At 36.5% G+C, this 12,737-nt stretch overlaps 1 protein-coding gene across 3 annotated transcripts in view; it reads left to right on the top strand.

Annotated features, from left to right (window-relative positions):
* The window catches only part of LOC6651878 (very long-chain specific acyl-CoA dehydrogenase, mitochondrial), a 59,442-nt gene that overhangs the window by 14,274 nt on the left and 32,431 nt on the right, over window positions 1-12,737 (top strand). For all 3 annotated transcript variants that reach the window (XM_047012980.1, XM_047012981.1, XM_047012982.1), the window contains exons 2-3: window positions 6,005-6,206; window positions 6,291-6,386. In XM_047012980.1, coding sequence (XP_046868936.1) covers window positions 6,005-6,206; window positions 6,291-6,386 — 298 coding nt within the window. The remainder of the gene's footprint in view (window positions 1-6,004; window positions 6,207-6,290; window positions 6,387-12,737) is intronic.

The raw sequence follows: 12,737 nt of genomic DNA, 5'->3' as shown, positions 1-12,737 counted from the left end.
TCTCCACATTACATTCATATATGAGTTTCTTCGAATACTTTCTTCATATTTCGTAAAAAGCGTCGCAAATTCGCACACATAAAGGAAAGCAGAAGCGACTAAAAAGGAAACAACAAATTCAGACAGACTTTCGAAATGTAATGGGATTAATAGTCGACAAACCCAAATCTGGTGGAAGTGGAATCCACATGAATCTGTTAAATTACAGGACTCGATGAGGTTTTGATTATAAGATGCTCAACAATTCTTCAGGCCATGTCTTCAGGACTCAAAATAAATGAAGAAAATTTCAGGGACTATGAAGCCGCTAAGCTGCTTGTCAGTGAATATCCTTGGTACTATCTTCCTCAGACTGTCCATAAGTTATTAATTCACGGCTCTGAAGTAATAAAACATTGCTTGGTAACAATCGGAGAGCTTTCTGAAGAATCCGCAGAGGCGAGAAATAAAGATATTAAATATACAAGCACACCCGTAAACTTTTAAGAGTTATAACTAATACTGACTTAATGAATAGATTACTTTTAAGCTCAGATCCGTTAATTTCAGGAATCAGAAAACTTTCCAATAAACACAGATCAACGCTTTAAAGGTCTGCAATCGACTTATTAGAAGACACAATTTAAAAATAAAATTTACAATAAAAACAAAAATTAAATATTTTCTGTGGGTGGAAGTGGGTGCATAAATGGGAGTGCACGTGCACAAATCCATCCATTTTTATACCATACACCCATAGGGTGAAATGGTATATTAAAGTCGCCAAAATGTATGTAACAGTCAGAAGGAAGCTTCTCCGACCCCACAAAGTATATATATTCTTGATCAGGATCAACAACCGAGTCGATCTAGCCATGTCCGTCTGTCCGTCCGTATGAACACCTAGATCTCGGAGACTATAAGAGAGAGCTAGAGCCACCAAATGGTATGCAGTATCGTGTAGTATGTACAGTTATCGAGTTTGTTTCAAATTTTTGCCACGCCCCCTTCCGCCCCCGGAATTCACAAAAAGCAGATTTTCTTAAAAACTATGTAAGCTACCGACATTAACATTTGGTATGTAAGCTAGCTTAATAGACGCGCAGATATTGACTATTTAAAAATTTTGCCACGCCCATTTCCGCCCCCGAAAATTAAACAAAACTGATTTTCTCGAAAACTAACAAAGCTAAAGTCGCCAAATTTAGTATGTATATTGGCTTAGTATGCGCGCAGAATACATATATTTTAATATGTTGCCACGCCCACTTCCGCCTCCATAATTTAGAAAAAACCGATGGGCTCCTGCAATTTTTTGACTATCGCGATCAAATTTGGCAGACTAATAAATCTTATCTATTTCTATCAAACTACCAAATTTGATTGAAATCGGACTAGAAACATACAAAATATACGTATGAACGTATTTTGCTACGCGATCCATAAGGGCAGATTTGGCCGTTGGCTAGTGGCGGCGCTAGAGTGCTCGTGTGTTTGTAGAGTGAGCGAGATAGCATATGGTATAGGCATGTTAAAACAATTTGGTTTTCAAAATTCTAAATATTTGTTTCACCTGGTGTATGGTATACCCAAGTCGGCGAGACGACTACTTCATTCTACATTAGACATACAATCATCTATAGACCTTAGACCTGTCATTTGTCGGCGTAGACCTTTGACTTCGAAGCCTCTAAAAGCACGTGTCTTTTGACAAAACTCAACAAACCTTCATATTACAAAGTGCGTAATACATTCGGGCAGACCCTCGCAAAGTAGTCTTGTGGCGCAGAGTCTAAACAGTATGTACGTCGCATCGCCCAGAATATACGGAATACCACCCCATAAGCAAAAAATAGTTTGACAATGGTAAATGAACTCAAAAAAATTGTTTTCAATTTAAAAAATAAAAGAAGATTGGTAACCCATTAAAAATGTATGGGTTAACATTTATAGAAGAGTCACAAAGAATAAACAGTACAATTATAGCTTCACATGTGAAAGTATCCAAGACACGTGGCAGCATATCGCCGTTCAACTTTGCTGGATTCGGTGCGGCGCACAGTTGGGCCTCTGCTCGGATAGCGTTGCAAAAATACGTTTTTTCATGATCGCGTTTGGCAAAAATGATATATGCAATCGATAGGAAATACTTCAGAGATTATGAATCCGAAAAATTTTTGAAATCGGTTGAGATTCATGGGTGCTAGAGGCGCCCAAAGTTGAGACATTTTTAGTGAAAAGGAAAAAATGCTAATTTTTAAAAAAAAATCGCAACTTTAAAACTGAATATTGGGCGATTTCAACAATCGATCTTGGATATTTTTATCTGAAAAGTATGTTCTTTATTAATAGCATGTTTCATAAATTTTAATAATTACTTAAATAGTTATTGAATTAGAGCGTTTAAAAAATGTACTAAATATTGGCATTTTTTGAACTTTGATGGAATAAAACTAGCAAGACTCAACGAGTATCAATACCTGACTATATACACTAGGTAGGTGAAATATTTACCTATCAGATGTATATAGTCCCAATATGCGGAGACCTGCGACAGCGATGCGTAAGCCATAAAACTAAGGCAACCTCGCCTAAAAAATGCGCTGCAGGTATAAGGAAGAAGAAGAGCGCATGCGTATTGGCCTGTAGCTTCTTTGTATTTAAATGATAACATTGCGTAATGCTGTTTTGCAAATACTACCTGTTTACATATATGCCTTTCTAAAATGATAAATTGTTAATTACCTGCTTTGGAAAAAATGACAAGACAGGTAAATGTTATTAAAGTTGATGAAAAGTTTGTTCTATTTGTGGGTTGGTCGTTTTTATTTCCGTTTACCTAACAACTTAATGTAAATATTAAGTTGTTTACCTAATTAATACAAAAAGGGTAATACCGATTTTTCGTTCTACCTAGTTAATTAAAAAAATATAACATAAAGAGCTACTTATTCCTCTCGTTTGCGACAGTTTATTTTTAACTTCATAAGTGGAAACACCTTAAATCAGGACTGAATAGTATTTGTCAATATAATTCAAGACAGTTTTATTTAATTGTGCAAAAATGTTGTTAAAGAATGAAAGGATTTTGAAAGTTTTCAAAGAGTGTGAAAACTTAAATGATTTTGAAATGGGATTGCTAAAGGAGATGAGCGTTTCATTCGAAAACGCTAGTACGGAGCTTAAGTTGAAAATCAAATATACACAAAATAACTTAAGGCGAAAATGGATCGCAAGCGGCAGAAATCTGGCAAATTTCGTAAAAAAAAATGAAGTTTGGCTTGAGGAGTATACGACATTCGTAGATTCGGAGCACGAAGATGATCAACCATCAATCATGAAGTGACATCTTTTATAACAGGTGTTAGTCAAGAGATCATTAAAAGGTTGACTGTTATCTTGAATATTATAAATTGCAAGGAAACGGTAAATGGTGAAAAATTTGCCGAATATACTTCAAAGACTGCTAATCTTTTGAGTGAATTGTATCCGCAAAAAAAACTTACCCCAACGGTACATAGGATTTTGGCTCACGGAAAGGATTTAATAGAATATCAGTGTTTACCACTTGGAGAGCTATCCGAAGAAGCACAGGAATGTAAAAACAAGGACTACAAAAGGTTCAGATACACTAATACATTAAAAACTTTTCGTGTTAGACAAAATGAAGACCTTTTTAACATGCTAGCAGCCTCTTCGGACCCACTTATTGCATCACTGAGACACGTGCGATCACGAAAGGATTTGGAAAATAGCAACTATAGTCCCGAAATGTTGAGTTTATTAGATACTGATGTAAATATTGAAAATTATTTTGAAGAAAATCAGCCATCAATAGCAAATTTTCAAAGTTAACCTAAAAAAAAAATTAAAAAAAATTTTTTTTTCTTTTTGTAATTATGTTAAAAAATCAAATTAAAACAATAAAAAATTTTACATAGTCGTCTAAAACAATGAAAAATTCCATTTGTGATTAAAAAAAACCGGGTTTCGATCCATTTTTAAAGGAAAAACATGCTTGGAAATATTTTCTGACTTTGACCTTGAATATTTCAGCACCACGAACACCCAGCACTTTTGAAACATTCATTTTGAAGCTTAAGGTATTCTTTATCATATACTTTTTAAACTTTTGAAATCGCTTTATTGGTTCAGACGCTATGATTTTTGCAGAAGGCCCCACTGTGCGGCGTAGGTGCCAAGCCGCCAATAAGTGGTTCACGACTGAGTAATAAGTCCTAAGAACCAAAAGTGACATGACTTTAAAGTTTCAAATAATTTGGAATCGACAGATTTTAATTCTTAGATGTCACTGTTATTTTTATGAACAGCTCAAAATGCTCTTTTTTTTACTTACTTTAATGGGGGACTATATACAGCCCAATTATTTTCCTCTCTTTCTTTTGATGCAAAACGCCGCTAAGTAGGTAAAAGCGACATTTGCGAACAGGCAAGCAATCAGAAGATGCAGTAGGTAATAAATATTTAATCCGAATTTTGGGGCTTTTTATCAAAATTCATTTTTAAAAAAAACCGTTAGACACACGAAATTCACAGAACATTATCTCAATAGAATGACCAATTGAAAGCTGTAAATTAACATTATATAACAATCGAATGAAATCACAATTTAAGATAAAACTAGATGACTGGGGCTAACTTCGTCAAAGTTTGTATACCCTTGCAACTTTTTTGGTATCTCTTTCCTTACCTATAGCCATCAAAGTGGAAAAACGTTTTTTCTAAACATGCTAATGTTTGCGAAAGAATTGGCTACAATCTTAGCATAGGAAATAAATGAGATATTGATAAAGGTCTCTGTTTTCCACCGATCGTTCCTATGGGAGCTATATGATATAGTTACCCGATCTTTATCAAATTCGGCACAGTCATTAACAGATATATTAAACTAACAAATGTTTAATTTAAAAGCAATCGTGTTAAATGTAACGATGTTATTGTCACTGTTTTCGACCGATCGTTCCTATGGGAGCTATATGATATTTGATCACCCGAGCAAATATGGCACAGTCGTTTATATGTGTAATCAAATTTCTTATATTAAATTTCACGATAATAGCTCCGAAAATAACAAAGTTATTGAGAAAAATCACTATTCGTGATTTTGGCGTTTGTACGGGAGCTATATGATATAGTGGTCCGATCCGGCTGAATCCGAAAAAATATTGGTGAATTTATGGTCGTTTTTATATAATTTAACAACTTTGAAGTCAAAGCTTAAGAGCACTGCTATTTTTATGAACACAGATATGGGTCGATAAGAACTTGGTAGTTTGGCTGGCTTATTTGGCTTTTAAACTGCTATTACTTTGGCATGTTTGCAGTTCTCGGGGAAGTGATGAAAATGATAGCTTGTCTTGGCAGTGCCATTAGGCACACATTATCTAGCAAGGGTCAGCCTTGCTCTTGCAAGCCATGACCAAGGCAAGTGCATTGTAGGTATACCATTTTTCTGGAACATTTCATTAGCTCAGCGATTTCTGGCTATTTACCCGACAAACTTGGCCGGTGAATGATTGCTCTTTCCTCAATGGTACACGTCTACCCACTACCCATTTTTTCAATAAAATTATTAAATTGGTTATATTTGGTAGTTTGGCTGGCTTATTTGGCTTTTAAACTGCTATAACTTTGGCATGTTTGCAGTTCTAGGGGAAGTGATGGAAATGATAGCTTGTCTTGGCAGTGCCATTAGGCACACATTATTTATATTATCGAGCTCAGGCATATTCTAATCTTCAACTTGAATTTTAAACATATACATATTTAGGGCTTGAGTCTACTAGACATGAACTTCCCTTTATATTAGATTAATATATTTATTTACCCAAAAAATGAACAGACTTATTCGGCAACGCAACACTTCGTCCAGCTTAAACCTCTATACCGCTCAATTGCTAATTTATTGATATATTTTCCAGCAATATCGGTATGGTCATTCTTATTTGCTTAAGTGTTTTTGCGCATTTCTAATGTCAATGACTGCAATTTGTCTATTCCTTAGGTGTTTTACAGCTGTCTCCAACACAAATATTCATCAGAAGCATAATGAAGATTTATTACCAAAACCAAACGAATCCTTTATGGCAAATATATTTCGTGGATCCTTGATGTGCAAGCATGTATTCCCTTATCCTGATGTTTTAACTACCGAACAAAAAGAATTTACCAACAGTCTAATAAATCCATTTGAACGATTTTTTTTGGTGAGTTTTTTTGTCCACACATCATTGATAATCAATTACTCGTATAGTTAAATTAATCCTAAATGTTTAACATTCATTTTAAAGGGAGTCAACGATGCCGTTCGCAATGATGACAATTCAAAAATCGATGAAAACACCTTGACCGCATTATGGGAATTAGGCGCGTTTGGTATTCAAGTGGTAATTATTTGAAATATATATTTTTCTTGGTTGAAAAAATTAGAGTTTTGGTCGAGTACACAGTGGAAAATATGGAATTGCAGACGCCATTGAATCCAATAAACTGAATAAAATGCTGTGGTTTTAACCGATGTTGAATGGGCTCTTGATTTGTTGATAGTACTAAGGTTGATTTGAGCAAGTGTTTACGTACATAAATTAAAAAACATAGCCATTCCTACGCTTTAAAAATTGAAATCGCCTTCAAGGAAAACATTTCATTCAAAGCTTTTAACGAACTTTTCATTTATTTACGACAATTAAACTAGTTATTGTTGATAAGAAAATCAGTCTTACAACTCTGTTTATTCGTTCGAACGAGTTTTTATACCATACACCCAGAGAGTGAAATGGTATATTAAAGTCGCCAAAAAGGATGTAACATGCAGAAGGAAGCATTTTCGACCCCATAAAATATATATATATATTTTTGATCAGGATCAACAGCCGAGTCGATCTAGCAATGTCCGTCCGTCCATCCGTCCGTTCCAAAAATGTATGTTTAACAAAAATTTTCAGTCTCATTGCATTGCGTGAGGTAATAAATATATTTTGTAATTTTGTAATAAAATTTTTATAGATAATGGGCGTGGCATCTCGCCTCCACGGTCAAAAAACCGTATTTTGCCCAAAAAAGTATGCTAAGTATCTCATTCAATATAATACTTTTCATACAACCGTTGTGATTTTAATATTTTCTTAAAATTCAGGGCCAAGATTCATAGAAAAATCTAGAAAATGTTTTTAAAGTTGATTTATATCATTATCAGCATAAGTAATATAGACACTTTAAGCAAGTAACTTCTTCTGTCGGTCGTGGAATTAGAGAAATGCTTTTTTCTAGGTTTAAAGCGAAAATCAAGGGATCTGAACATCCACGTTTATACGGAAAGTGTTTTTAAAATATGCGTTTCTGTTGTTCTTCTTGGCGTGACGATTCGCCTTATATGTATAGCAACCAGGAACTGTGTAGTACTCCTTACCGCTTTCGGTAGCTAACTTTATTTTCTGATTCGTTCTCCTCTTTGTGTATGCATAAATGAGACATTAAAGTCGCGCAAACAATTGTGGTGTTGTTATTGGAGCTATTCCCTATTATACAAAAGGTCGTTTGCATCTGTCATCTAAAAAGCTAAACTTAAAAACATTCAATTTGTCCTAAATGTTTTATTGCAAAAAAAAAAAAAACGCTATTAACTTATAATTTTGCATCCAATACACCTGGAGTACTGTACACTACATGCGCCTATAAACATTAACTCCATATACTTAATTCCTAATTCGTTGTTTCCTGCTATATTAAAATCTCGTCCATATGCAGGAATATGAGGTTATGCGCTAAAAAGTTAAATTGCAAAAAAAGTAGTTATTTGTGGATATTGAGACTTTTTTATTTTACAAAGAATTTATTATTCTATCCAATAGTAAAAGTTTTAGACTGGACACTGGTAGACATTTTTTTAAAACTCTTCCTAAAGTTGAGATTTCGTAACAGGTTTTGTCTTTGAGAGTCGCTCAGAATTAGCCAGATTTGAAGAAGCACACCTAAATTTATAACAAATCAAATCTACTAACACATAGGACAAATCCGACTTTTTCAATTGCATCTTCAGTTTTATCCATCACATCTTTCTTTTAAAAGTTATATACACTCAAAGTCAAGCAACAATTTGCACCAAATGAAAGCAGTTTTCTTTTGTTCCCAACACTTGTTTTCGACAGCGTTATTCTTACCAGTGTTGAACAAATTTAAAAAACCTAGTATGCAGAAATGTGATTGGATATTTTATCTATAAATTGGCATCAAAATATTTCGGTTTCAAAAACTTTTAAAAATTGACTTATGTGTTTAAAAAATGGCTCGGCATCCCTCTGTGCGTTTGTCTGTCTGTAGACCTCGGAGACTATAAGAGCTAGAGTCTCGAAATTTGGTACTAAGACTCCTGTAATACCTACTGTTGCCGCCGAAATCCGCTAACTGCCCAGCAGACCCGACGCGGCCGCCAATAAGTTAATCCATATCACTCATTCTCTATCATTTCGTACTTATACTTAAGCGCCAGCCTACGTTCTGGGAAATTAACCGTTGCATCTTGCGCTTTAACAACAGTTTAGTTACAACCGCGAGTAAGGGCGATTAATTTATAGCTCAGCCCACCATTAACATAAGAAATACACGTTGAAGAAATGAATGACGTATCACGTGAAAGTGGAAGAGTTTTCTTGTGGGCCTGCTAAAAAATCGAACTTAGCGCCAAACTCAACAATTCTGTTAATTAATCTAACAGTGGTAAGCCACTAAATGATCTCAGAAGGTTAATTCTTTAAGTCAACTCGACGGGTCAACCCACGGTTATACACACCAATCATATTGTGGTTAACCTCGATAATTGCTTAACCAATCACTAAATTGTGATTCATAACCTCAACGGTCAACCGTTTACGACCTACATAGGTCTTGTATTTAATCAATATCGCTTAAAGAGTATAAAGAGTATCATTGTACCACAAGACCTTTCAAGTGGATATTCCACTTAATATTCCACTGCAAAAAATGCATGCAGGAAGACAATGACCGTATGGTGAATGCAATCGATGCTGTTTCTGGTACCATTTTGACTGCGTTGCAGTAAAAAACGAGAAATTTGAGAACAGCTCGAACAGCGACTGCGTCAAACTCATTTTGCCAACAATAGTCCCTGAAATCATACAAACATTACGCATGTGTTTCAATTGAAGCTGCAGTGGGCAATGTTCCCCAAGACACTAAGACACCATCAATGGAATCTTTTAGCAAATGCATCTACGACATAGCTGAAGCAGCAAGACAGGTAACATTGCCACTTTGCCATAAGAAGAGCGTAAGCCTAAACCATCACCCAGAAGCACCAAAAGAGCAGGTCAACACTTATCACCAAAAGGGCCAACTTGAAAAGGTTTGTGGCATACGAAGCAAACATCACCCATTGAGCCTCCAGATGCAGCCAATATCAGCAGCCCAAACGGGCCATCTATGGTCACCAACGTGCATACGCCGCAAGCACATCCAGCGACCCAGAGAGTCTGGTTCAACCTATTTCCGTGTCTTGCCAATACAAATCATTAATAAAACGAAACTTACTAACACTCTTGAATTTCTAGATGAAGAATCGGCACTAAGGCTCATTGACAACAAGATTTTTAAGCAGCTCGGCTTAAAAGCCGTTCCAGATGCACTACACGCGAAGAAAAGGCATCGGAACCCTGGACCCTGGATCTACCTGTATAGTCTATCGACATAAGGGCTCTCGCCAAGGAAATCCCCCACCTAGGAGGACTACCGTGAGCATCATATACCAACGCACACTCGTCGTACCCCTTAAAATAAAAGAGGGGGCATGGCAGCAACCACATAGACTTGAATCTACTACCGCCTTGATAAATGGCAGTTACGAGGTCGGTCTAATGTGGACATTGACAAGTGTCCCATACGACACCAGGACATAGCCTGTTTCGCGCGAGCCCAAGTAGAGCGCTGTCCACCTCCCGCCCGACCGACCGTGGGGCGCAGCCGCATATCGGACAACAATTAAAAATATGAATAACTACGGCTAATTACGAGTTAAATGTGCTAAAATAGAGGTTTTCACAAGAGAAAGAGAGGCTTCTGATCTGATTACGGGATACAGAAGATTGTAATCAGAACATAGGACTCGAAAAGGTTCATGCAAAAAATAGTTAGAACTACAGTGTTTTAAGGATAGAGGAATAAAATATCTAGTAGGTCTATGGGGTACAGATAGGTTTAACTGGTTCAATAGCTCAGGAGAGTCTATTTCACCTACATTAAAAGTTTATGAATAAAGAAAGCACCAAGCATTACTCTACGATTAATTAAAGAAGGAAGATTGATTAAGAGAAGCCTACTGGAGTATGATGGCAAATTGACATTGCGATCCTAATTTAGACCGCGAAGAGCAAAAAGCAGAAATTGCTTTTGAACAGATTCAATTTTACTTTGGTGCGTCTCATATTAAGGTGACCATATGCAAGATCCGTACTCTAAGATAGGACGGATTAAAGAAGTATACAGAATTTTGGTTGTGTACGGATCGTCAAACTCTTTTGACCATCGTTTCACAAACCAACAAACATTCATAGCTTTACTAACTGTAGCAGAAATAAGAGGATTAAAAATTAATTTATGGTCCATAAGAGCACCAAATTCATTGATAATATCTAACCGCTCTAAGGGAGTGTCGTTAGGATAATAAGTTGCTAAGTATGGAGTGCAATTGTAAAAATACATAACTTTACATTTAGAGCCGTTTTGGTTTAACAGACCAACTCTGAAGATCATTAAGATCGGATTGAAGCAGTTCTTGCCTGCTGACGAAAATGTCTTTAAAAATCAGGGAAAGCTCAACATCATCTGCGTACATAAGCACTTGAGAATGTGTCACTACCAATGGAAGATCATTTATAAAAAGAGTGAATACCAATGGACCCAAATGACTACCCTGTACATTTGTTAAAATAGGGTCATTATTGGCAGCCGGAACTGGTAAAGATCGATGTGCCTACGAGCTGAATGACGCATCCGTAAACCTCATGCACTTTCGCGTCGGAGACTCAATAAAACGTTTAGAACTTCTTAGGTGAACCTCCATCGCTAAAAGCTCCCCTTCAAGCTGATTAACGCCAGCCGACTGGGTTTTAAATGCATCGCCAGTCTGTTTAATAAAACTTCGCATCTCGAGCTACAAGCCACGACACGAATCACAGCCCAATTTGAGGCCGTCACCGTTTGACTGTATAACCAGCACATTTAAAGTCCATTACATTGTCACACAGCCAACAGTAAAGAAATTCTTCAGTTGTCTTGCTGGGATTATTGCAATTATATTTGTAACAGAAAGTCATTATTTAATACTTTAAATGGAAAAAACTAATTTATAAATCAATATGGAAACTTATTTATAAATATCAAGGAAAATATGTAAGTTAAGAGAGGCGTTTACAAACCAACGCATCATCTAACTGCAACATACAAACGGAAAAGAAGAGAGAAAAAAAGAATATTGTTAGTATTCAAACACACAACAACAAAAACTTGTCTCATGAGTGAGCGCGATGAAAAAAGGAAACAAACAAAGAAGAGAAAGCAGCAACACCACACTAACAAAAACAAACTGTAAACTGTAAAACTAGGGAGCGCAGCAACAAAACAAAATGTACGTTTGTGAACGTTTTAAAATTAATATTAAAGAATTTTTGTTTTGCATATAACTTTTACTTAAAACTTCTCGATGAATATAACGTCAATAAAAACTTGTTGAATTAATTGAAAATTTTAATTAACACTACGATAGAGATAAAAGAGCAATTCCTATCCATTGAATGGGACCAATGTCCATTATAAAAGAGGTTCATGGTGGAACCCACCAAAGAAAGATTTATCCCCTATGAAAAATCGTTGTTAACGAACAGTTCAAAAGGTATGTGAGGACTTCCTCCAAGATTGCTAGCTAAGCAGATGACATAAGCATCATCATCTCGGAGAGATGTCCCACAACCGTTAGTTCTCTAATGTACTACTCTCTCGGTGTTATGCTAGAAAGGGCACGTGCATCCGAACTGATTCACTTTACCAAGAGATATAATGTTCCGCACTGGATCCCACCCAAGATAGGCTGTATGTCTCTAACACCAAGAAACCAGATAAAATACCTTGGTTTAATTATAGACAACAGACTGGGCTGGAAGGCCGATATAATGGAAATGGCTAAGAAGCGAAGCAATGCGCTCTACACAGCCCACCGTATATTGGGTAGCACTTAATGGCTTTCACCCCAACTCACACATTGGATTTTCATCTCAGTGGTGCGACCTATACTTTTCTATGGTGTGTTTGTGTGGAGAGTGCGCAAAGAAGGGCACTCCTCTTTATAAAATGGCAGGACTGGGGTCAGCGGTGTACTACCGAAACCCACCTGGTTCAACTCTCATAAAAACTACCTGACTACTGCAGCATATTCAAAACGGAGGTCTTTGCTCAAGAAGAAGCAAAGGCAGGCGTAGAGCCTGCCTCTAAACGCCTCATTCTAAAAACGTTCCGTTCAAAAGAGCGGTGGAAACCATTACCACCTGCCGTATAACCAAAACTATGTGCAGAACGCGAAACGATAGACTGCCAGCGCAGATGCTTTGTCTGAACCGCATGGATTTGAGGATGCTTACCGGCATATTCACCGGACACTGCTTTACAACCCATGCGAACAAGTTTAACCTACTACACTGCATCATCTGCAGGATATGTAGGGTGACGGATTT

Source organism: Drosophila willistoni, unplaced genomic scaffold (genome assembly GCF_018902025.1).
Source record: "Drosophila willistoni isolate 14030-0811.24 unplaced genomic scaffold, UCI_dwil_1.1 Seg485, whole genome shotgun sequence".
Classification (NCBI taxonomy): Eukaryota; Metazoa; Arthropoda; class Insecta; order Diptera; family Drosophilidae; genus Drosophila; species Drosophila willistoni.
This window is presented reverse-complemented; position numbering and strand designations above follow the sequence as displayed.